A 26061-nucleotide genomic window follows, 5' to 3' on the forward strand; every position below is an offset into this window, starting at 1 on the left:
CTTCAGTCTCCACAGTTCTTTTTCTTTTAATATGTATTAATTCAAACTACAATCACAGAAAGTGTTAAAAGGCAGGTGCCCAGGACACACAAAATAAATAACACTTATGGATTGGTACAAACCACTAGGCATACTGACAGACATTAGTAGGATAGCAAAACTTATTTCAGATATTTAATAAAATGCTTGAATTAGTTTCATAATATAGCAAAACTTATAAATCGATGTATTCCCGACACATCTACTCCCTTTCTGGAAGTACAATAGAATTTACTATGGATAAAAACAACAAAATACTGACACTTTAATGAAAATTCTTATTTTCATTCTGTACAAATACAATCAAAACGCTGTATTTTATTTTGTTGGCCTACTGTTTTATTAATCTGATTTGGAGAACAGCCAATGACAAGTTCCGATGCTACCTGGTATAGAAGTAACCTTGTAAACCACAGGCACTCGAGGCCAGGATATTATTTTTTAAACATTGATTTTTGTTTTAGAATCGTTATTTGAAATATCAGCAGAATTCAAGTTTATGTGCCGGTTGACAAATCCGAGGTCCACGGTCATTAAAAATACACGTGTTGTAAACGAGGTGAATCTGTCGTACAGGAAGTGTCCATAATCATCAGCCTTCTGAATCCAGGCTAGGTCGTCTTTGTTGAGCTGAGCTCACAGTAAAGTACAGATCACATGTTAAATGACCAGACTTGTAATTTCACATTCTTTTTCAAAAAGTGGGAAAATAAAAAGAGGTGGAGGAGTCCAACGTCCTGCGAGTTGTACTAGTTGGTATCGGTAAAAGAATCCTTGGTGGATCCAAAGGATTCTAGCAGAGCTCCATAGACGATAGATACTAACCACTAAATAAAGGATGGAACATCAACACCAAGGATTCCGTGATCGCTGGTTTTATTAGGTTGACATGTTTCGGCTAACTAGACTAGCCGTCATCAGAACAATGGTACAAGTATCGGCATAGCTAAGCTTAAAATTACCCTATTATTGATCCAATTGCAACATCTCGCGGCGATCTCGGAAATCAACTTTAAAATTGTCGCGAGGTGTTATCATAGACTTCTGATAACTGTTACAATATTTTCACTGTCGTTTGCTGTGATAATTGTTATGACTTCCCTGTACTATCCTGGTCATAAAAAAACATCTCCTAGACGACCTCTCGATGCCATGAGATTTGTGTCGAATGCACTGGAACTATCCGTCATTAGTTTCCAGTAAAGACAGCACACTCCGGTCAGAGGCACGACAAATATACCGTTCGAGTTTTTATAACCGTTTCCATGGTTAAGAACAGCATGGTCATATACAATGGATTGACCCAAAGCCATCTTATGAAGATCACTGCCCAACGCTGCAGTAAAAGCGACCCGGCCATAGTTCTCCAGCTCATAACCTTCAATAGACCTATATCTTCATGTATTTAGCTGTTATTAAGTCTTAGCACTAAATAGATACTAAAATTATGTTACTTATTAGAGGTTCTGATTTTTTTGGGGAGAGACTGAACTTGGAAAAAATATATATCGAAAAGAAATGAAAGAAATAATCAGATCTTTCGTTCAAGTGTTTTTGAAAATCACGAAAATTTAAACGATCGAAAAAAAAACAACTTTTCCAGTGCAGTTTTTTTTATGGATTTCTCATCTTTGAGAACATGAAAGAAAACGGTCAATATTAAGTACACGCGTTTTTTCGTACTCGCGTAACGTACATGTGTGTGGCTGTTGTGTTGTATCTTTGAGAATTTAGATTTCCTCTGTCAATAATTGGTTATTTTTCTTGAGTTCTGTCATTTCTGCTTTCATCTTGTTAAATTCTTGCAAAATATTCGAATCGAACTCGGCGGCCACGAAAATATGTATGCCGACTAAAAAGAAAGCCATTAGAACCGCCCGTATAATGGTTACAGTGTGTGTGGTTCACAGACATCCTATTATAATGACTTAATAGAATGCGTACAAGTGATTTGCACGTTCGAATACGTTGACTTCGGGACAACAATCATTCAAATGTGTAGTGTCTAATTTTCTTTTCAAACCACACCCTCTCCACTACCGCCTTACTTATCTAACCCGTACATGACTTAGTGTTAAGTCTTGATCTAACTTTTAAAAAGTCAGTGAAAGTTGAAAACTTCATTCTTTTCATTAGTTGTCAATAATAACATTCTTGTCATGTAACCATTTCTAGTTTTTAGCTTACTATAACCAGATGATGGATTTCAAATCGCGCTGCGTCCGAGCTCCATTGTCTGTTCGTTCATTTGACTGAAGACGATTTTTTTTAGAAATACGTGGTGGAACTTTATCAAATTTCACATGACACAACCCTTGGCCCTTTGGCACACACACGAACAATATGACCTACAGGCGGCCATCTTGGATTTTGACAATCATAATTTTCCCTTCAAGGGTTATTTGAGAACTGATCCGAAAAATAAAATGGCCGAAATGATTTGTGCACTTTGGATTACTCTCAATATTGGTTAGGTCCTCTTAGTCATACTGAGTTGTTTATCGTCCATTCTGGGAATGATCTGAAAAATAACAACCGACATCTTGTTTTTTTAATCATAAGGATTACTGTCAAGTTTCATTGCAGGTTTCCCGTGGTGTCTCGTGTGCATTAGACGAAAAATATATTATTAATGAATCACCTGTCAATTCAACATATTCAGATGTAAGGTTATCACGTACTGTTCAAATTTTCAATATTTCAAGCTAGTTGATATTTCCTAGTTGACCGAGTAGTTTTTTCTTCTGCTTTGTATCCGGTTTATTTGTTTTGTTTCTTTGTTTGTTTGTTTTTTGTAATTGTAAACATTCTCCCGCGACTGAACCCCGTCATGACTATATCAATGTGACAGTGTCAAAAAGTTGTGTAAATAATTGACTTTTCTTCCACACGTGCATTTTGTGCTTATTTGTACTAATATGTGTATATACTACAGATACATACAGATTTACTTCCATACTATAACTTGTAGGGTCGCTAGGTAATAGTTTGATATCTGTAGAAGAACTTGGATGCATAAGTTCATTTTTTATTTATTTTTTTTTTGCGTGAAAATGTGCCTATATTCAAATATATTATTCATCAATTTTCGAATAAATGTTTCGTTGACTTGTATATATATCTTATTATTTCACTGTGTCTGTTTTTTCACTTCTTTTCCTTATTTCGCAGACCTGTCACCGTCACTTGTATAACTACATGTTCTGTATTTTAAAATTTTTTGATCTATTTAAGTGTTACTTTAAACTAAACTATTGCACACTGCTCAAGAAAGACGAGGTAAATCAACATTCACGTTCAGTAACTAGTGACAAGCGGATCATAACGATAGGCTCTGCTTCCGATACATTTGACATTATTCAAATTATGAATAATTAAAATAACTACATTATTAAAACAGTGAAATATGATATAGTATATATTATATACATCACTGTTAAAAACAAATTTAAATTTCACATTTATTATTCATGTGGATTTCTAAAAAGTTTCAAAATTAAGTTTTCATTTACAAATTATTGAGTCCTCTATTCGCTCGTTTGTGCCATGTCAAAACTACACGTGTCAAGGTTAAAATCTCAGTTCTAACTGTATGTAAAATCGAAGTTCTCAAATGAAGTTACCAGGAACAACCAGTAAACAATTACTACCTGTACGTTTACAAATACCAGTCCGAAGTTCGGTGACCCGTGACCACGGCAAGCTTGGACATATTGACCATGGTCAGTTAAGGTGAAAGTCTTTTACACACGTCTCCGCACACGTTCTCCACGACCAGGTATGTACACTAATTTTGGATACAACAGTATCCTGTTCTGTTATCAGTGTGGAAATAACAGAGTCTGTATTAATTTATTATCTTATTCATTTATAGTTAAATGGTATATGATTGGTATATGATCGGGACGTGCGATGAGACCCTCGTGTATTGCGAGTCAGTGATCGTATAAACATACTGTACGGTAAGCACGTGTAGGTACCGATCACCAATTCATTATCTTTTAGGTGTCAGATTTAGAGACAAATACGAACAGTGTATCTTCACAGATACTTGTCAATTTACAGTGATGGATATCAAAGTGTGTGTTTTATATGTACCTATATGTTGCTAAGTCAATATTGATGAAAGCGAAACTGGAATGACCACAGGATAACGCTATGATCGGTAACCTTCTAATACAGAAATAACACAGCGGAGACACTTAGTATATTAGCAGAAACTCTTAGTATATTTTCTATGTAAATTCCTGGACAGAAACCGTCACATGTTTCGATGTTTCGGTGATAGCTTATTATTGAACAGATAACATGTTTGTCTTCAAGCCTGTCTAGGTGGATACATGATTTCCATTTTAATCATCACTATCGATTTAAACGTTGATAGGTATTTAATAGCCATTGATTCTACCATGAGTCCAGAAGCTGTATTTAATGTCGCACAATGGAAACCTGATAAAATTAGTACTGTAATGATATTCTTTAAACAAACTTCAATAGACTTAAAAATCGATCACTGTACCAAAGACATATTGTAATGTTGAATCGGAGTTATTTCCCCTGTACTATCAAATGCCAATAGTTTGATTATTTCACTAATCACTTCTTGGTAGTGTCATAGAGCATATAAAATTTTACAGCATCCTGAAAATGGGCGGATACAAAACGAGGGCGGAAGACGGGTTGAGATGATCTCGATGTATTTCAATGGGAAACTAGATTGATATTTAGAATTCTGCGGCTTTTCATGCAATACACATTGTTTTTAGTTCTTTGGATGTAATTCTAACTGTTATTTAAAACAAATTCAAATGCTTTTGATCTGGTGTTGACTTAAATTTTAAAAAGTAAAATATATGCAAAAATCAATGCGATAATTCAAGTCTTTCTTCCGGTACATATGTCACAATATATATAACAGGAAACGATTCCTTGTCACATATCGTTCTATTTTTTCCCTGGATAATCGACATATTTCTTATTTTCGCGGCAACCTTTTATAGAATAAATGTTCAACTCCATTAAAATGTAGACTGGTGTTACTAATTGGATATAACAAAACAAAAACAAAAAATATGTGAAAACACTGAACTTTATTTTGATTTAATGAGCATAAACCTGTCTACCGACCGAAAGGTGAAAATTTTGAAAAATGACTGAAATCTTTTATGTCATCATTTTCTAGTATTTAATTTTGAAAGACTTTTTGTTTTGATAGAAAAATGAGGATAACATTTCATGACTAGGAAAGAGCGGTTTGACGTGTTTTATCTATGTTACTCATTTATTCATATTTTTTTTGCATTTTTCACCCAAATAGCCATTTTATGGAAGATCAAGAAACGAGCTGAAGTATTTGTTTTCTTGTCGTAAAAAATCAGAAGCGGAGTTCATCAATTTGAAATTTGTTATTTGTGGTGATAATTCTTTTTAAAAATGAAATCTACCAAAGACTTCCAGAGAGATACTTTTATGAGAAATGCACTAGCACCGGAAGAATGTTGAACTTTTTGACACCACCAGCATAATCACGCCGCCAAGAAAAGTAGTCCACAAGCTCAATTTCTTCAAATCGACCTATAAAGCATCCTTTTCAGCTTAGAGGCAGAAATACGGAAAAGAAAGTAAATAAAACTCAAATGTCCAATATATTACGTTGTAATTAATCTTATATTGTCCTACTTCCGGTCAGTCAGCAGAGAAGTTTATCCTAAGCGAAGGAATAAAAAGTAAAAGGGAGTTACATAGGCTTTACATACCAGAAGAAATAGAAATTTTAGCATTTCGTCTCCTTCCTCTTAATCTTTTTTTTTCTCTTGCATTTTCTTCGTGTTGGATCCAAGCCCGTAGTCATGTCAGTCACGTGATTATTCGAGTTTGTTAACCATTTGTATTTCTGGTTTGTGGAATGTTAAAAGGGAGAGAATTTCAAGCATCCGTGTATTATTTTACTGTGGATAGGTTTGATAACGACTTAAATAAAGATAGAAGATTTTTTGTCTCAAACAGAGTAAACAATTCACATGCTCAAATATGAAACTGCACCAGATCTTTTGTAGTGTAACATGAAGTACAATAAGCAATATATGTAGTCCTGATTCAGTCAAACGCTCATCTCCGCTAACAATATATACGTCCCTGGCTAACCTAAGGGTTATCTTTGTATACCCCCAGTGACTGCATTCGCTATGAACCCCTTGACAAGTGAATAAGTCAAAAGCTATGGGTGTTATGATTATAAAACGTTACGTGTTTTTAGATTAATACTATACTAAAACCATATTAGCGATACAAATTACAATTTATGGATTAGGATAGGAAAATTAATGAGTTTTATAGGTTGAACACGTGTTTGCTGAAAACCGATTTCGATAGATCTAACAACAACCGGGATCTAAACACTAATCAGGAAAGCCCATAGAAAGGATGACGTAGGTTGAGAAAATTTCCTTATATACATATTTTGCCTTAATTTACGTAATGCTTTTTTATTTTTAGTTAATATTGTATTAAGTTAAGGAGGATTTGTGTAACCGGGGCTTGGCTGACTTGAATACATATGCAGCTATTTCTACGGGATACCATGGAATATGTCCCCTTAGCGCTTATCGAGACGTAGGCACGAGAGCCAACATGTAGAATGGGGCTAGTCATGGATCTTCGTTTCCAACAATTTAATTGTTTGATATTTGAATGTTTCCTTTCGGAATGAAATAGAAAAATACCTTCAGTAAAAGAAGAAAAAAAAAACGACATGAGCATTCTCAGAGAAGGGATATCACCACTGTACTGTCGTAACGTTGATTCTAGACCTATTACTTGTAGAGTTTGAAATGACAATGTTTCGTTGGAAAGTAAAATAGAAGCCTGTTAAACGTATTATTTATGCTATAAGAATTCACACTGGAAGTTTAACACCAGGGACAGTCATCCAGTGTTTTTCGATCATTTTGGATTGTGTAGTCGAGTTTTAGGCTTTAAAACTTTACCCCTTAATATCACTGACGAGTGGAGTAAGGGTGAAAGTGCAGGCGAGCTTGTATGTGGCGCTTGAAGCCCACAACACATGTTGTTGGAGTAGACACACTCCCACTATTCACTTCTTCTTTTCTTTTTCTTGGAGCTTAACGTCCTTGGTCCGGTTATAACCCACCATCCACCCTTTCGAGCATTTCTTATATTAAGTCCATAAAGGTGCCTGTGGGGTATAACACTCATTTACATACATGGTACACAGTTTCACTTTAAATTCAATGCAGCTAATAAAACTAACCTGTCGAGAGGGTATTCATGTTTAAAATAATAAATTACGTAGCAATAATTTCACGAAAAACTTAAATATTGCAGTATTTTGAAGCTATTTGGTTAATTTGCAACAATATTTATTTCTACGGGATACCATGGGTTAAGTCCCTTTAGCGCTAGTCGAGTCGTCCGATCGACAACGCAAAAATAACCATGTCTACCGAAAATAAAGGGAGGCTACTCTCACCATCTCCGTCAAACAAAATGCCATAGTATTGAACGTTATTCCCGATGATATCGGACTTAATTATACTTCTAACGTATCGTTAAAGAAAACATTAAAAGCGAACGGTTTCGTGTCTGGGTCATACTTTCAACGAGCGTCCTTTCAAACAAGAGACGATGATACAGTTGAAATTAATGGCCATGTTTCCCCCAGTCAGGGAAGAATGACATGGCTCATAGGCCGGTGTTGTTTGACAACACAACATCCAAACGGGTCGAGGAATCCCACTGTACATGTCAGATACGGCATGCTTTTGTTCTGCAATATTATATGTATGTTGCATTTGTTCTGTACCATCTTTTGGTTGAATAATAATCACAATGATAAATATAACTAGATAACAATACTATTATACAGCACCTATTCCGGAGTTTTGTCGTACATGATAATAATAGTTTTACCGACGTGAGTTTGCCTGTTGAAATGCTTAAAAAGGTCTATTATTGTTGTTAGGTCTTTTTACTATCTATTACGCTATATATACATAATAAATTTGCCAACAACGTATCATCATCATCATCATCATCATCATCATCATCATCATCATCGTCATCATTTTAGTTGCATTTGTGTGTAATGGTATATGACAACTATTTCATTATAAAAGGCATTTAGGTTGCATGAATTACATTTTTAATAATCAATCATTTTTGAAGATTATTTGTCAATAAATCATAGTATATGTAGCAAGTGTGTAAATTCTGATACCTTGAAATATATATAAGTGCAAAAACAAAAAGAATATGACCATATAAGGACTTTGAAATTTTGAGTAAAATGTTACACAAATTTTAACTTTTTAAACTAAGTTTATATGTGGTAGCAGTGCAATAATGAAATAAAGAAATATACCGGTCGTTAGGGAATTTAATAACCTAAAATTATGTATATATATTTTAGCCCTTTTCCTCCTTGAATGACTTAAAACAGTCCATTTAAGTAGTCACGTACGTTCATTTCCCTATACTCGCCATGTTAAATCGAGTCGATTTCAGTCTCTTTTGGTACACAGTGACGTCACTGGTCACTTATTGGGTTTTCAGTTTTTAACTCGGCTGTTTCCGTGAAATCGATAATTTTGCCATTTTAACAGTCACTTTCGCTTTTATGGTTCATCTTTGAAAATTTTGATTTCTTGTAAAGTGGTCACCGTAACCTATATTTTCATACATAAAAAATATTTTTCGCTGAAGATACCCTTTAAACACCACACAATGTTGAATCTGATTATGTTTTTTTCCTCTTTACATTTTTGCTAATAATTAAAAACAAAACAAAGGTCAAGTGGTGTGCTAGTATTCTATGGAGCAGAATTAATGAAATAAAAATAAAAACAGTCGCCATGCAGGGTTAGCTCAGTTGGTAGAGCATAGGCTACACGACCAGAAGGGTGCAGAGGGTTGTGGGTTTGAATCCCGGCAGCAGCAATTTCTTTCCCGTGAAAATTCACCTCTCACCTCTGTTTCAAATGGGAATGAAGTGGTAAACCCCACAGAAACAAACAAAACAAGATTGCTTTTACAGTCATATAAATTCTTTATAAAATGGCCACCAAGACACATCACTGATATAATAGTTACTTTCTAAACTGGCATTAAATTCTAAAAACTGTTTTTTATGTATATCATGTTAATGGGTTTTATTTCATCAAGAATATTAATACCTTATTGGAAGACTTTAAGATTTTTATTTCAACTGTTTAACTATAACAGTAAACACTCATATTATCACAGACCATTCACACAGTAAAACTTTGTAAAAGAGCAGAAACATGTCCAGATAATTTCATTTCCCTTCAGTCAATAAATATCCGAAAAATGGTCCGTCCGAAATCAACCTTGTTTATAAATACACACATTAACATGCGGCTTATTAGCACATGAGAGAGGATTATAAAACTTATGCTAGCAAAATTTTGAGTAAAAAATAATAAATACCGACGTTCATTTAAATATTGTACACGTGAGTCTGTGAAAAATGCTTTCCTCTAACAGGACACCGCAGGATCTCCTCGTTAAGTTGATATTTAGGCCGTCCCCACAATCGGAGCCAAGATTTGCACTTCTCAGCCTTCGTCTGTGGTTATGGGAAACTGTATGAATACAACACCTTCTAATCACGAGAATCGGATGCAAGTTTCCCTACACTGCGCTGTCAATCGGATGAAAGGGGGGGGGGGCCCCACTACACGGGTTGTCAGGGTGGGCACACTCCCACCATCCACTTTTTTTGAGCTTAACGTCCTTGTTCCGGTTATAACCGAGCCTAGGACAGAAGTTTGTGGAGATGCGGGGGATCGAACCCCGGGCCCACCATCCACCCTTTCGAGCATTTGTTATATCGGGTCCATAAAGGTGTCTGTGAGGTATACACTCATCTACATACATGGTACTCAATTTCACTTTAAATTCAATGCAGCTGATAAAACCAACCAGTCGAGAGGGTATTCATGTTTAAAATAATAAATTACGTAGCAATAATTTCACGAAAAAACTTAAATATTGCAGTATTTTGAAGCTATTTGGTTAATTTGCAACAATATTTATTTCTACGCGATATCATGGGTTACGTCCCCTTAGCGCTAGTCTATTCGTAAGCAATGGAGAGCACAGGTAGAATGGGGTCAGTCATGGATGAGCGATTTTATCCGACTTGGACTCGGAGATCCGTGCAGCCACGGTTATATAGGTATCTGCTGTAGCCTACATGTAGGTTACACATCTACTCGCCCATAATGATACGGTACATAACATATCGGACTTATTTCGAATATGAATGATTTCATAAATATCCATGTTCAAAATCATAAACAAATTACAACCATCTTCAAGGGTTTTGATAAAACTCAGAGTGTTACAATTCAGGTCAACAATATCTTATAAATAAAAAAAAACAACATTTTATTATTTCGTTATTTCGGAGGACATGCCAGTGATTCCTCAAATGAGAACCCCATTTTTTAAAAAAAAGATATTTTCTCTAGTATGGAAATCCTGCTATCAAATACAAATACCTATCATAGAGCAAATCTCGAATCCATTGAACTTGTATATTTTATTTCTCATTACGATTTACGAGTTACATTTATAAATAGCAGTCATGGAGTCAATTTATTTATGCAATCCATTTGCTTGGTTGTTGCAACATCAATCCGTCTACTTAATTTTCAAGCAACAAGTCCGTGATTTTTTTTTTCAAGTCCAATATATTGATATACAATGTAGTGAATATATTAGCCCGTCAACATAATTTAATCTTATTTTTTAACCTAATCTTGAAAATCAACTATGTAAGGTAAAAATCGGAAACGTATTTCTACGTTTCATGTTGTTTCAAATGCTAGAGAATGCATATTGTATCTCTTTTGATATCTGATTAGTATGATTATCTAGAATCGTGCTAATTAAAACGCATAAATAGATATTTTCTGTAAATGATTGTGTTATGGAATATTTTGAATTGAAATACTGTATCAATTATAATTAAATAATATGTTGCTGTCTTTAAATACAATTTTTCTTTGAAAAATAAAAAAACCTTAATAAATCTTTTCAAAACAAACAGTATAGTAGAAATCTCAATTTTCAAATCGATCTCCGGAGTTCCCAACTTTGCGTAAAGACCGACACCTCTTAAGGGTTAAGGGAGTGTGGCGATTTCTCGAGCCCACATATATCGTGGTGCTAAAGATTACTTAAAATTTCTTGAAATGCGTGCCATTATATAATGTTTGACTTTATTGAAGTAAATCAACACTTCTTTATTTTTTTAGATCCAGAATGGCGAACGATGTGATTTTGGATATCAACGACCAACAGAAACCCCGGACATTGATGGAAAAAATTCGACATCGCTACAACGACCAGGAGGTTGACAATCGTATCAAATTATCTGCTCAGAAGTGGGTGCGAGTTTTGATACTTCAGATACCCGCACAATTGTTTATGTTTCATTGTTACATAATTCCCTATCTGTTTGAAGAATACGACGACTGGACACATTATTACCTCAAAGTTCTGACCACATATTTGGCCATACAGTGTGTAGCTAACTACTTCGGTACAATTCTTTATGATACAAGCATTTCTAACACGAAAGATCGGCCCGATATACAGGGATTGAGCGACCGATGGGAGAACCCGCCCGAACATTTTGTTACTCTCCTTTACCAGAACGGAAGTGCTATTACAATGACTGAATCGGAGGAGATTGACGATTCCGGATTTGTATGGAAATATTGCGATATTTGTAAAATCTACAAACCGCCTCGCACTCATCACTGCAATATATGTAAGATGTGTATTCTGAAGCGTGACCATCACTGCTACATACTTGGGAATTGTATTGGATTTAAAAACCAGAGATATTTCGTTATATTACTTTTTTATGTCACTGTTATTGGCTTATTAGGTGGATGTCTCCAGTTTAAATACCTGCAAGTGTTTTATTATCCGTACAGCTACGCATGGACAGATTTTATTCCTCCAGTTGCGTTGTACCGCTGGCTGTACGGAACGGTTGACGCCATGTCCTTACACGTGTGTGTTATGATCCAACAAATCTACCTGGAGTTCTTGTTGGGGGTGATATGTTTCTTCTATTTCAATTTACAAATCGCCATTATTTTCAGAGGAAAAACACTATATGAGGTGGCAAAATTTGTACCTGTCCGGAACTTCAATAGTATTAATCGTAATTTCCGTTCTGTTTTTGGCGATTTTTGGGTTTTGAACTTCTTTTTTCCAATGCAGGTAATATTTCGACAGAGAGACGATGGTAAGACTTGGGAAGGAATCAAAGTTGACCATAATGCTAATCTACAAGGAAAAACCAACTGACTTAATAACAAACTTAAGATCAGTAATTCTTATATAGTTCTGTTGCTAAATTGAAATTCTAAATCATATTGCCGTCATTTTTATGATCCAGTACTTTTACCTTAACTACCTTTTAGATAATTAACAGGTTTTAAATGTATTTAACTTGGGAATATGATAGTTTCTGAGATGTTGATATATAACTATATAAATGAATATTACTATAATATGTTATTATAACGATACGTTATAACTTCCGGAGAGACTTTATTGATTATTAAAGGGAGGTAACCAGTTATTTCCTCATTCCTTAAATCAGTAGTTACACAAGGAAGGACAAAACAGGAAGAACGCGCTTTCCTTTGTTTTAATCGAAGTACTGAGAAACATACCTCTACAACAATATATGAACGTGAAAAAGAGATTTGTTATTTGTTATTTGTTTTACCTGGATCAAACTCCTTTATCATGATAAAGGAGATTTTCTGTTTTCGATTTACATACGACTCTTTTTATGAGAGGTCGGATGGCGCAGTGGTTACACACTTGCTTTTCACCTAGACGTCCAAGGTTCGATTACCCGAGCGGACGGGAGAGGAAACCGGAGTACCCGGACAAATCAACGTGGTCGGGCAGGTGACCCCATATCTTTACACTGCCCGTTCCGGAAATCGAACCTCGGTCGTCTAGGTTCAATTCAATTCAGTAATTTAATATCCCTCCTGACACACAATCCGTGCCAGTCAACAAATACATAATATAGATTAGACACAAATCATACTAATAGTTACATACATAAATACAGGTACATACATAAATACAGGTACATACATAAATACAGGTACATACATACATACATACATACATACATACATACATACATACATACATACATACATACATACATACATACATACATACATACATACATACATACATAAATACATACATACATACATACATACATAAATACATACATACATACATACATACATACATACATACATACATACATACATACATACATACATACATTACATAAATACAGGTACATACAGACATAAATACAGGTACATACATTCATAAATACAGGTACATACATACATAAATACAGGTACATACACACATAAATACAGGTACATACACACATAAATACATGTACATACACACATAAATACAGGTACATACACACATAAATACAGGTACATACAGACATAAATACAGGTACATACACACATAAATACAGGTACATACAGACATAAATACAGGTACATACATACATACATAAATACAGGTACATACATACATAAATACAGGTACATACATACACACATACTTAATACAGGTACATACATTGTATATACATACAGACATACATAAATATCTTATTATTCATTATCATTTTTTAAAAGTTTGATAAGATTTTGGCAACTTTCTTAATAAGTGTAACATTACAAAGAGAAAACATACTCTTCATCTTAATTATACTGGTATTTTTGTGATAATCTTCACGGATGACGTATTTCTTTTACCAATTCACAGCACACATTTCTCTTCGAGGCATACCTGTAAATTGGATTCATTACTCATTTTTTTTTGATATAATTTTAAAGAACTTTCTTATTCCCATCTGCTTTTAAAAATTTGAGTAGGTTTACCCACGAGAAGTTTTTATATCATAATACCATTTTTTAATTAAGTTGACCAATTAATCTTTGTATAAAAGCACATCTAAAAATAACATTTGCAGTACATATATGTTGCTGATTCCATACATAGTTGAATCCACTATTATTAGAAATAGACTTCACAAAAATCAGCCATTTGAACGCCAGTTGACCTTACAATTGAAGTTGATGCATCAAGGTATAAAAATGCTTGACAGTTTTCCCCATCAGTGATAAGAATGTCGTCCTTCGCGTCTAAATGTCTATTTATAATGAGTATCGACCAAGTTCTCCATATACCACAAAGTTTGAAGAATTAATATTTCACAACCATATAAAACGGTCACGATCTTTAATCTTGTGTTTGATATATTTACTTGTAAGAATTTGAAATTTTGACATTTTGTATGTATTTATTGTCAGCATTTTGTCATCTTGCTTAGAGTTCTTGTCAACAGGTTGAGTAAAATGTTCACTTCAAGATGTAATACTCCAAGGGACGTGTACTCTTGCCATGATTACCACATTAGTGCTAGTATCAAAAATTTATATATTCGATAAAGCGAAACTAACATTGGCGTCAGTCCTGTAGCATCGGGTATATACAAACAGAAATAAGATGGGTAGAAAAATGAGGTAGCACTGCCATGCACTCAACTGAACCAATATCAATACGGTCCTGCAATCAATAAGTTATAAGTTAGATTTTACGTTGAAATATATGTATATATGTATGGAAAGTAGAATTTCTATAGAATAATGTTGTGGTACATGTAGTCTTTGAACTATCATGTTTTTTTTTTCATAATGGGATTTGAATTCCGTGATGGCTCAGCGTGCATCTATAATGTTCGTCTCTTTGTGGAAATAAAGTTTTCCTGGAGTACACCGTTGCAATATTTACTCAAACATATTTTCTGGTAACATCATGCAGAACGTAGAAGTTGCTGTTGGATATATGTTGAGATGATTGATAGATACGATAATATTACTAACATTACTGTATGTACTTATAGCGTTCATACTGTTACTGTACATAAGTATATGCCAAAGTGATATATCAAGGTGTGAATTATATGACACATTGAACGTTATTTATACATGAATTTCATAACAAAATTATTAAAGATTTTTGTTATACATTATTTATTTTCTGTGCGGTACCTGTATCAATGTGTATCTAATATATACACTGGGGAAATAACCTATAGCGAAAATAAGCCAATAAAGTTAAGCTAATGTAAAAACTGCATGCGGGTATTTTTATAATTACTGTTCATTACCACAGATACTCATTAAGCATAAAAAATTAATGAACAAAAATTAGATTGAACTGCCATATTATTCCGGAAGAAGTAGGTTGTGCCACTTAAACGTCGTTGACAAGTTGAACGGCAACAAAATTTAGATTTTTTACATCTCACCTCACATTCAAACCAATCTACCACAAGCTTATGTAAATATGGATAAATACAAACGTTTGGTTTGGTGATCTTCATCAAGAGACTATGCTACGTAAGTGAAAATATTCAAAGACATCCTCGCTACTGTTCAAACCATGGACTTTGATATATCTAACCTAACAAAAACATATTGAAAATGTTTCCTATGACGTTATACGTTACAAGATTTCTCTTATAAAATCTGAATTAATCAAATGAATAATTTTCTGATATTTCACGGGAAATATCAATATGTGTATCATATTCGCAAAATAATGATAATACAAATGACGTCATAACGTAAACCAGGGACGGATAATACAGATGTATAGTCTTCACTGTGTAAACCTACATACATACAATCATATCTATACAGTATAAAACTGATAGAGAAGTCGCCGACTTTCAAAAAGGTTGCAAATTGTAAATTAGTAAAATGTATGTTGATAACATTTTATTGAATAATTTTAAATCGGTATGGGTTCACATGTACTAAAACTAGAAAACGGGAATAATTTCTTCCTATGCCTGACCAAACAAAGAGTTTGGGTAAACTGTAAGAACGTGCAATAGCGTTGGGCCAGTTTTCATCTGTCACGATCCTTCTTTGCTTATACCATGTTTTTCATTGAATTTAGTTCTGAGATCTAATGACGTATCAGCACAAGGCATACACGGACAGGTTACGCTGACTGTTCGGTTCTCATGCAGCTGAAAGGTACTTCTGTCGTTGTTTTGCTATCGTTTACATATTACCTTACACCTTTTACGTGTGATACACCTTATATATGTGCTATAAATAAATGTTTACTTGTGCGCTTGGGTAAGGTGGCTCTATCGTCACTTTTGCTTTCGTCACAGTCTACTGCTTTATGGCCTTTTCATTCAGTCAAGGCTCAATATCGGACAACGTTTCAGAGGTCTGCAAGGAGCTCTTGTGGTCTTGCAAGGTACTATACCATTAGAGGACACGATTCAGAGAATGAATAGTCGAATAGAACCAGGATAAGTTGCAATTGAAGCTTTTGAAGATGTGTTTCTGAAATGTTTTCTCTCAGGACTTTGCATCGTAAATTATTATGATATTATATATTTATACGAGTGCTGGGTCGATAAAGGTGACGAATTAGTAGGGTTTGAAAGTTATATTTTTCATAGACTGTACTTTGAAAATGGTCGCATTGCTATATCATAAGGTCGGCGATGGCCTATCATAGTAAAGATATTGAACATACAAAAACGATAATATTACTGAAATTATTTCGTATTTTATTTCAAGAAAATCTAGATTGGAGAGTATTTCTCACCTGTAAGTAGTAATTTCTATGAAAGGTGCTAGAATGACATGTTATCAAGTGCGGAAAAAATGATAAGTTAGTACAAAGACATGGGTAAACTGATTGTTCTTGATGATTGTAATAGTAGATCAGAAAATGATAAAGATTATGCTAGTAGTGACTGTAAAGCTTCAGCCAATATACTCTCTCTAATATATTGAATTATGTGCCTGATTCTGATACTACCCAGCTTTATAATTTAGACCCACTTAAAATCAGTTTCGTAGACAACTTATATAACTATGTTAAACAGCAGGATAAAGAACAAACAATAACGATTATCTTAATGGTAGTGTTACTTTCTTCAATAACAGAGGAACTAACCCTATATATCATGCTTCTCTCTATGTGACGACTGTAATATACCAAGTCATAGACAAAGATGTCACTCAAAATATTACTAACTTTGAATTGAACGATGTTAATAACAAAACTTTATATTATCATTAACAATAAACAGACAAGTGTTAATGGGGTGTTTTTAAAGTAATTATCTGGGTCAACTTTGTGATGACGAATTTGCTAAAAGATTACTAATATCCTGAAAGAACGGTTTCGTTACATATCCTCGAATCAATCTTTAAAAAGTTAAGAAAATGACGTCACGGTTCAATGAATCATGTAAATTAATGTTTATAAGAAAAAAAAATCGAATTTTATTCATGTTAATTATTTGAAAAACCAAGAAACAAGAAAATGGAATGTAAAATGAAGTGAGAGTATTAAACACACCAAAGTAATCCGAAGCTTTGTTACAGAAAAATATAATGATAACTGTAATAAGTATAATGTTGATGATCGTGTTGATAAATATACCGTGAAGATAATGACTTCTACTGATGATGATGTTGATAAATATACCGTGAAGATAATGACTTCTACTGATGATGAGGTTGATAAATATACCGTGAAGATAATGACTTCTACTGATGATGAGGTTGATAATGTTGATGGTGATGATGAGGATCTTGATGATGATGGTTGATGATAATGTTGATGGTTGATGATGAGGATCTTGATGATGATGATGATGATGGTTGATGATAATGATGATGATGATGGTTGATGATAATGATGATGATGATGGTTGATGATAATGATGATGTTGATGATGATGATGATGATGATGATAATGTTGATGGTTGATGATGATGATGAGGATCTTGATGATGATGGTTGATGATAATGATGATGATGTTGGTTGATGATAATGATGATGATGATGATGATGATGATGATGATGATGATGATGATGATGATGATGGTTGATGATGATAATGATGATGATGATGATGAGGTTGATGATGGTTGATGATGAGGATGTTGTTATTTAATGAGATACAGATGATGACGATGGTTGATGATGATGATGATGATGTTGATGATGATGATGATGATGATGATGATGATGATGATGATGATGATGATGATGATGATGATGATGATGAGGTTGATGATGGTTGATGATGAGGATGTTGTTATTTAATGAGATACAGATGATGACGATGGTTGATGATGATGAGGATGATGATGATGATGTATGGGAAAGTGTGTTGCACATGTAGATGTCAATATCTGTAAAAATTATGAAACTTTTCAAAAATAAAAGAAATAAAAAAATAATAATGTTGATGATCATTGGTACAATATACTGATAAGTATACCCTAACTGTTAGTGGATCTCAGAAATGTTGGGACATTTATGGAGGCGTATAGTGGCCATGACAAACTCACATATAATATACTCTAGTTACTTGTAATATAACTTCTTTATGGAAAATGTCGTCATCTTGGTATAAATGACCATACAGCACGGTATATCTTCAGATCTGACTGTTTGATAATACAATTTGGACACAGCTATCTACAAGACTTAAAATACAATTAACAGTCGCATTATATGTATTTGTTCGTGTCTTATGTATGTGCACTGTAGATTGGCACAATAATGACTAAACTGGAATTAATATTCACACCACAATTTCTACGGTGAGCGGATATAATGCAATGTAAAATGTTTGCATAGGTCGAGGAGGTGTACTTTCATATTCTTGTAAAAATGATTTTTGTCTACGTATCAGTAATTGTTGTAACGGGATGACTATGTTGTCCATATGATAGCAGTGACAGCAAGGTAAATCACAATGTTTACATTATTTACAACATTTATTTCCTATGTACAATATAAACAATAGCTACAAACATTTTCACCATTTACACTCGCTTGCACACAAATACCTACGAATACAACACAGATGTTATAAGCATCACACTAAGTAATAACAGTTCATTAATGGGCTGTTTTCCATTATAATAATGCACTGGTAAATGGCCAATATAGGCTGGCAGCATTCCACCTCAGAGCAAGTCAAAACACCACGTCACAACACTACGTCACTGACAATTGCCATTCCATGACTTCATCGGTCTTCTTCATTACAGTTCACAAAGGAAATTGAGGGCCATTCCACAGGGCATCGTTGACAACGTATTCTTCAACAGGAGAACGCAGTTAAAAGCGTTTGGAACATCATCCGAGATACGCTGTCCTGTCGTCCACTCCACATTGATATTTTTCGAAGCTCCCACCCACAGCGCAAACCCACGTGCTGTTAAAATAATGAAAAACTTTGATAAATAATTACAAGTACACTTTTTAAATGTTAAACTACTTTCATAGTTATGTTTGTCTATTTGACTTTGAAGGTTCTAAACTGATCGTTTTCTATAATCACCTTTCCTTTATGACTTGGATGTCCGGTGGAAGATATTGACTGGTATACAAATAAAACCCTCGCTTTTTCAACAGAAACGAAAAGCTCTCGCAGAAACGCATCATGACGGTTATTTTGGCATTTCATAAACCATCCACTAGTCTGGTGTTGCCTCATTTATCTGATTTAGTCTCGTAATTTGAATTTCTTACTCTTTTCAGCAGATATATCGATAAATGAGTCTTGATAAATCAGAACCATCATGAAAGGGACAATTTAGTTGACAAACAGATTTTTGTATTCAATTTGGAAAGAAATAAATGTGTATTCATACGAAAGAACGCGTGATCAACAATCGCCTAACATAGTGACAATTGGAACATTGGGCGAAATTCTGTGTTCTCTGAAGGCAACACAGAATTGAAGATTGCGAGAGAGACGTACAGCTCCTTTCGGAGCCCGCTCTTCAGTTCTTTAGGGTCGAATCTACTTTCTGAATTAAGGGAGTTATTGCCTCTTCCGAGCGATATTTCAGGCGGAATTTGAATAACATCCATCCAAACATTAAGGAGGAGTAGCGTTTAACTGCAAACTATTTATTTCTTTCCCTTTTGCTGCCTCTCCCCTAGATCCCTAGCAATCAAATCTTAAATTGAAGAAATTATTTCATATTCCTTAAGGATTTCTCCGACCAAATTTAAAGGCAATAAATGCAGGTATTAAGAAGTAATAGGATTTGAAATCAAAAGGGTGCCTAACTTTCTATTTTGGGACATCATCTCCAGACCGTAGGAGTTAAATCAACTTTCTGGATCTAATAAAATTCCCAACTCAAACGATGTCCAAGACCAAATTTGGTTGAAATCCGCCGAGTTGCAAAGCAAGAGTAGCGTTTTAAAAGAAAGGTGTAAGGACGGCTGACGGCGCATGACGACGGATGACGTATGATAGCAATGGGTCATCTTGACCAATCATTTATTACAACCAGAAAAACTAGCACAAAAATCATATTTGTATGCTTTATATGAAATAAAAATTCAATTCAGTAAATGGAAACTTATTCATTATATATTGATCTTATATTACTGTGGCAACGTTAGTTCCATTCATTATTCTTGTTGGCCCAGATAAAAACGCGCCGTGAGTCTTACTGTAGTAGAAAACCGGAGTATCCGGAGAAATCCCAAGATGTCGGGCAGGTGACCCCCTGCCTTTCCACGCCTGTTCGGAAAATTGATTTTCTTAATAATATCTTGTCATTCATAATGTCTAAATTGCATCCCGCATATTAATAAACGCGAATTAACCCCATGGAGATCTTTTCCTTTCAAAAATGTATTGGAAACTGGACCTCGTTTGGCATTCTAAATGTACAATGTATACTTCAGTATTATACACTTAGATATTTAGTTTCTAATCTTATATACCAAATGCTTTATATTTGTTTAGACTTTATGATAGGTTCAGACACTAAATCTCACATTCTTATTATGAGAAATATTTTGAAATGATAAATAGATTTATACCATCAGGAATGTTAAATATCTTAATTCTTGCAATGCCTTAGAAGCATATTTTGTGTCACCGTTGTCACGTGATGAACCGTAGAGTATTCTTGTTATTAGTTATTTATCGTTCTTTAAAAAATTGACATTTAGATTTTGTTAATATTTTTTCAGAAAGCATGTGATTGTAATCTTTCTTTTAGATTCTCTCAAAAAAAAAAAAAAAAAAAAATGATTGTAAAAAAAAAAAAAAAAAATGAATGAGATTCTGGTTTAACCTGATGGTAAAATAATAGCGATCTCGTTGAGAAATATTGTATTTCTATGTGTGATATTAATCTGGACATGTTTGATGTTCGTTAGTTTGAGTGGAACCAAAACGGAATCTGTTGGTTTAGTTGGTGCATACCTTGTTCTCATTCGAAAATATGGCATTATTTACTTGAATTGACCAAGATGTAAATGGTGGGTGTTGTCGATGAAGTAGAAGACACTTACTCTTCTGTGACACCTGGTCTTATTCTCCTTTTATTTTTTTCATGTAAATCCCACTAAATCTCTTTTTTTTTCATATTTTGTCTTAATTTTATTAAAACAAGATTTTGTTCGTATGTTGGTATGGGCTTTTCGAAAAAGTGTCAACTGCCTGCATTTAATCTTGAATTATTTCAATATATATATATGTAGATTAAAATGTGACATAAATGTTGGAGAGATATCGGCTCCATAAACAAATAAAACAAACTGAAAACACCAAAAGTCTTGCCAGCTTGGAAAGACGGTCAAAACATGTATATAGATCACCAATGGTCACAGGTCAAATAAGTCATCAATATCAAGCAATATTATTAATGATTCATTTGAATTATAACGATGTAGAGCTATGTCAACAGTCAATATAAAGGTCAGCGAAGGTCATAAGTTGATAGGTCTTAATGTTAAATCAATCAACGTATTACTTTTCATTTGCACATTATTTCAAAGCTATGTCAGCGGTAAAGAAATAAGTCATTAATGGTCGATGGTAAAATAAGTCCTCAATATCAATCAATATAATGAAAAGGTCAAAAGGTAGGTCATAAATGGTAACAGATCAAAGAAGGCATCGATATTATATCTTAGGATAATATAGAATTATATAAGGTGGCTAAATAATTCTCACAAGTAAACAAAGTCATAAATAGCAACCAAAATTGTAAATTTTTCCTTGCACAAATGATAAAAAATTTAATGTTATGTCAAGGTCACCAAATATTACGGGTCAAATCAATTTTCCGCATTTTATTACAATGTAAAATTATATCAAAGGTCTATGTATAGGTCACTATAGGTCACAGGATTTATATCTATATCAGCCAATAAAAAATGTAGCATACTTTTCATCTTTTAACAACGTAGGTTTACGTCATAGGCCAATACATCAAAGGTCAAATGACTCAACAATTTCAAACAATATTTAATACTTTGATGCTACTGATATTGATTGATTGATCATATTGTTCTTTTTAATATGAATAAACAAATCGAAGAAAGTTTTAAGCGAAGTTATAGTTCTTCCTGTTAAGCTAACAATGCATTTTTGTAACCATCAGCACGAAAACTGGAGTATATATGTACATATTTCATTCATATCAGAGCGATCCATCTTCGTAGATGTGTTTGAATATCCATTTGTACTTAAATACAGTCCAAATGAAACACATATGATAACCGCAGGCATGGATATATATATCTCGGAACGGTCTCAGGTGTATCACTGGATTGAATGCTACGATTATGGGGTAATGAAATTGCTAAAAATAACCAATCAATGTCGTTTTGGGGAGGGAATTTCATCAGTCGCTTCTTATGTAAAAAGGTGCAAGCATTAGGCATGTTTTCGACAAATATATTTAAAAGAAAAATACAGTTTCAAGAACAAATGGCAGCTTTTCTTTTTCATCACTCTCCGTCAAAATATAATAAATTAACAGATTAATATATTACCTTAAAATATCTCGGTAACAAGAACTACTTTAATCTGCAAATTGGTTAAACTGTACCTATAGCAAGTCCTGGTTAAAATATGATTTGGAGCATTGCTACATCCAAAGACATTTAACATAGGAGTTAATCCAACGATAACGACCAAAACAGTGTAAACATTTTTATATCTTCAATTCATCTATTGAGAAAGTAATGAATTTAGATAAAAAACAAATTTTGTAAAGTTTTCATTAAATTGTTTCCTTAATAATGCTGTTTGAAGGTTTATATGTAATGGTTTCAGGTTTTTAAGGTTAATTAAACAGTTGAAATGAAGCAAACACTGAGATAATGGAACGGCTTACATTTTCTTTGTATGTGTTACCAGTGTGAAAAATAGTTCCAAATAAAAAAGCTAGAAAATGACACGCTTCACTGCACCAAAATAACAGTTATTTCCACATTGGTACCACAGTCATGAGAGATACGAAACGCAAGGAAAATTTTAACATCCATATACTTTTCATTTTCTTGTTTTTTCAATTTTTATATTGTTTCAATCCATCCTCGAAACTTGTGAGAAAAAGAATCATAAGAAATGACGTTTATAAATACCTTTGTAAAACCCAGATAAAGTGGCCTGTGGAGTGAGAGTCCTTAGATATCCAGTAGAGATGTTGGACTCCCAACTAAATCCAACACACCACGAGTACTGTTTACAAAGGGATGCACAGTGTAATCTTGACCTCGGTCCAGGAATCACCTGCTTTTCGGTAAATTGCATGTTGGTCACTTCTCCGTGTTTATGGAATGTGTAAGTTCCACTCGAAGCTAAAAACCAATTGAAAGAGGTTTTAATGTGTTTATCTTAAACATTAATAGCAGGTCTTAATCTAGAAGGACTAAACAATTGTATGATACAGGTTGATTAATTTTTACAATATATAAGGTGAGATTTGTTTTAAAAGGTTCTTTTCACCTCTGTGTCTTTTGTACAATTTTTGATTTAATATTGTTCAGTAATGTATACATCTATGATCAACATTTTCTTTTCACATTCTCTCAATTCTGGTCTGAGAGGAATTCGCGCAGAGAAAATTACTTTGTTCAAAGACTTCTCTATGCAGGCTTCGTTTACAATGAATCCGACTCGCGAAGTACAACCCCTGGTCAATACAACAAATAAAACATCTTCTCCCCAAAGATTCATCCGAGACTACAATTGTCTTTGGTCTATCACAATGCTAGGCTTGTAATTTATGTCAATAGGGTTTATTTTAAAGGTTTTTAGACATAAACGTGGTAGAACTCTTCCCTAATCCGCTTAAGAAATAAAGATTGTGTTTTCAGCGTTTGTAATACAGCACATGAACATAAGAACTTATTAATACAATCATCATCATCATCATCATCATTATCATCATCATCATCATCATCATCATCATCATCATCATCATCAGTAGATTATGACAATAATTTTGCTACACATCGAATTGTTCCTTTGCTTAAATGGAAATTAAATGAAAATGTTGATTGTTAAATACCCTATAAACAAGAATAATAAAAGACATAGAATACCTAGCACCAAGCTAGTTAATCAGTTAGTAAAAACCAAACAAATCAGAATAAAGTACTAGAAAGGATCTACTAGATCATCATAAGTATGTGCACTAGATATGTCACTATGTTTTTGTTTATTTGTTTATTGAATAAACGTTGCAATACGGCCAAATATAAATATAGTGAATTGTAAAACGCATCATACAGCTGTTTCGTCTTCCTAGGTCTCGTCAGTGAAGCCAAGGAATAAGTTGGAAAAAATTTGAGGCCGCTTAGAAACTATAATAAATTTATGATATAGATATACATTTCTTAGTTCATCCCAAAACATTGTTTTATGCTTATAAAATATGTTTGATTTCAGATGACACCATAGGGGTAAGTATTGAGTAGAGAAATTCTGTGCTATATTCAATACACTGATGATACCTTACCTTTCAGCAAAACACACAACAAGATGAACAAAATAGAGGTCTGCATTTTACGTCGATTCCAGAATCAGAAAAACTGAAAAATATACACAAAGAAACGGGATATACGTTATAAGCAGCACTGCGCAGCAATGGAACTGGAACAATACACAAGCCAAATTTTACTAATGTAACATAAATATTTTATTTTCCCACATCTACACGTTCAGTCGATACACTTTAAACTAATAAAACTTGTACTAAACAATAAAATGTTATTTAGGCTTTGAAAAGGTACCGATCACATCAGTCACTCTGAAATTTGCAAATAACATGGATTTGTTATCACAATTATTCGGATACGATACCGGGAACAGATAAAAGATGGATAGGAGACTGCTTGTATCGTTTGCAAATCTATTGCATATATATTTAAGTCAATTAACCTTTCTGGGGTTTTAATACCATTTTTCTCTTTAAGAACATAACTTTTATTTTCAAAACGGTAGCAGAAAGCCTTATAATTTTCAATTGTGCTTGGTAAAATATGGTAACAATACCTATTAACATTGATATTTTTCAGACGAAACTCGGTTTTATTTAATTATTTTTCTTCATTTTACGTCGCTGACGTAAACGTTCTGAAACCTTCTATATGGCCTATTTAATCCTTAGATATAGGTTACGTATGAATGTTTGATAAATGTGTTCGATATCAAGTACAACCGACCGGTAAGAAAAGTTAACTGCGGTAATGGTATGGCAAAAAAGTTTTCAAAGAACATAAATATTGACCCCATATTCCTTACATCAATACGTTCCGAACTCTTATTTACGTCATTTAACGGAACTGTATGGGGATTATTTTTCGTCGTTACAGGTACATGCGTATTTGTGAAGGATATCCGAGTTTTAAAGGAAAAAAATATTATCGGTATGTATGTAAATACTTGCGATCATTTTTAAAAAATATATTCATTTTAACACACCTGGCCCTACGGGTTAAGTAAGTTAATGCTGTGGTGCGGCATCCGTCCTTCCGTTCGGTGTCTGTTTTCCCTTTGAAGTTAAAACGGC

The 26061-nt window shown here is 33.8% G+C and overlaps 1 protein-coding gene across 1 annotated transcript; it reads left to right on the forward strand.

The window, feature by feature from the left end:
* Positions 1-10166: 10166 nt before the first annotated feature.
* LOC132558858 (uncharacterized) lies at positions 10167-12405 on the forward strand. Its single transcript, XM_060223476.1, has 2 exons — positions 10167-10189; positions 11340-12405. Exons 1-2 carry the CDS (start codon positions 10167-10169, stop codon positions 12403-12405), a joined length of 1089 nt encoding a protein of 362 aa, XP_060079459.1.
* The last annotated feature ends 13656 nt before the right edge of the window (positions 12406-26061 follow it).

This window comes from Ylistrum balloti, unplaced genomic scaffold, assembly GCF_031769215.1.
Source record: "Ylistrum balloti isolate Yb309-2 unplaced genomic scaffold, AGI_CSIRO_Ybal_v1 Utg370830, whole genome shotgun sequence".
NCBI classification, from domain to species: domain Eukaryota; kingdom Metazoa; phylum Mollusca; class Bivalvia; order Pectinida; family Pectinidae; genus Ylistrum; species Ylistrum balloti.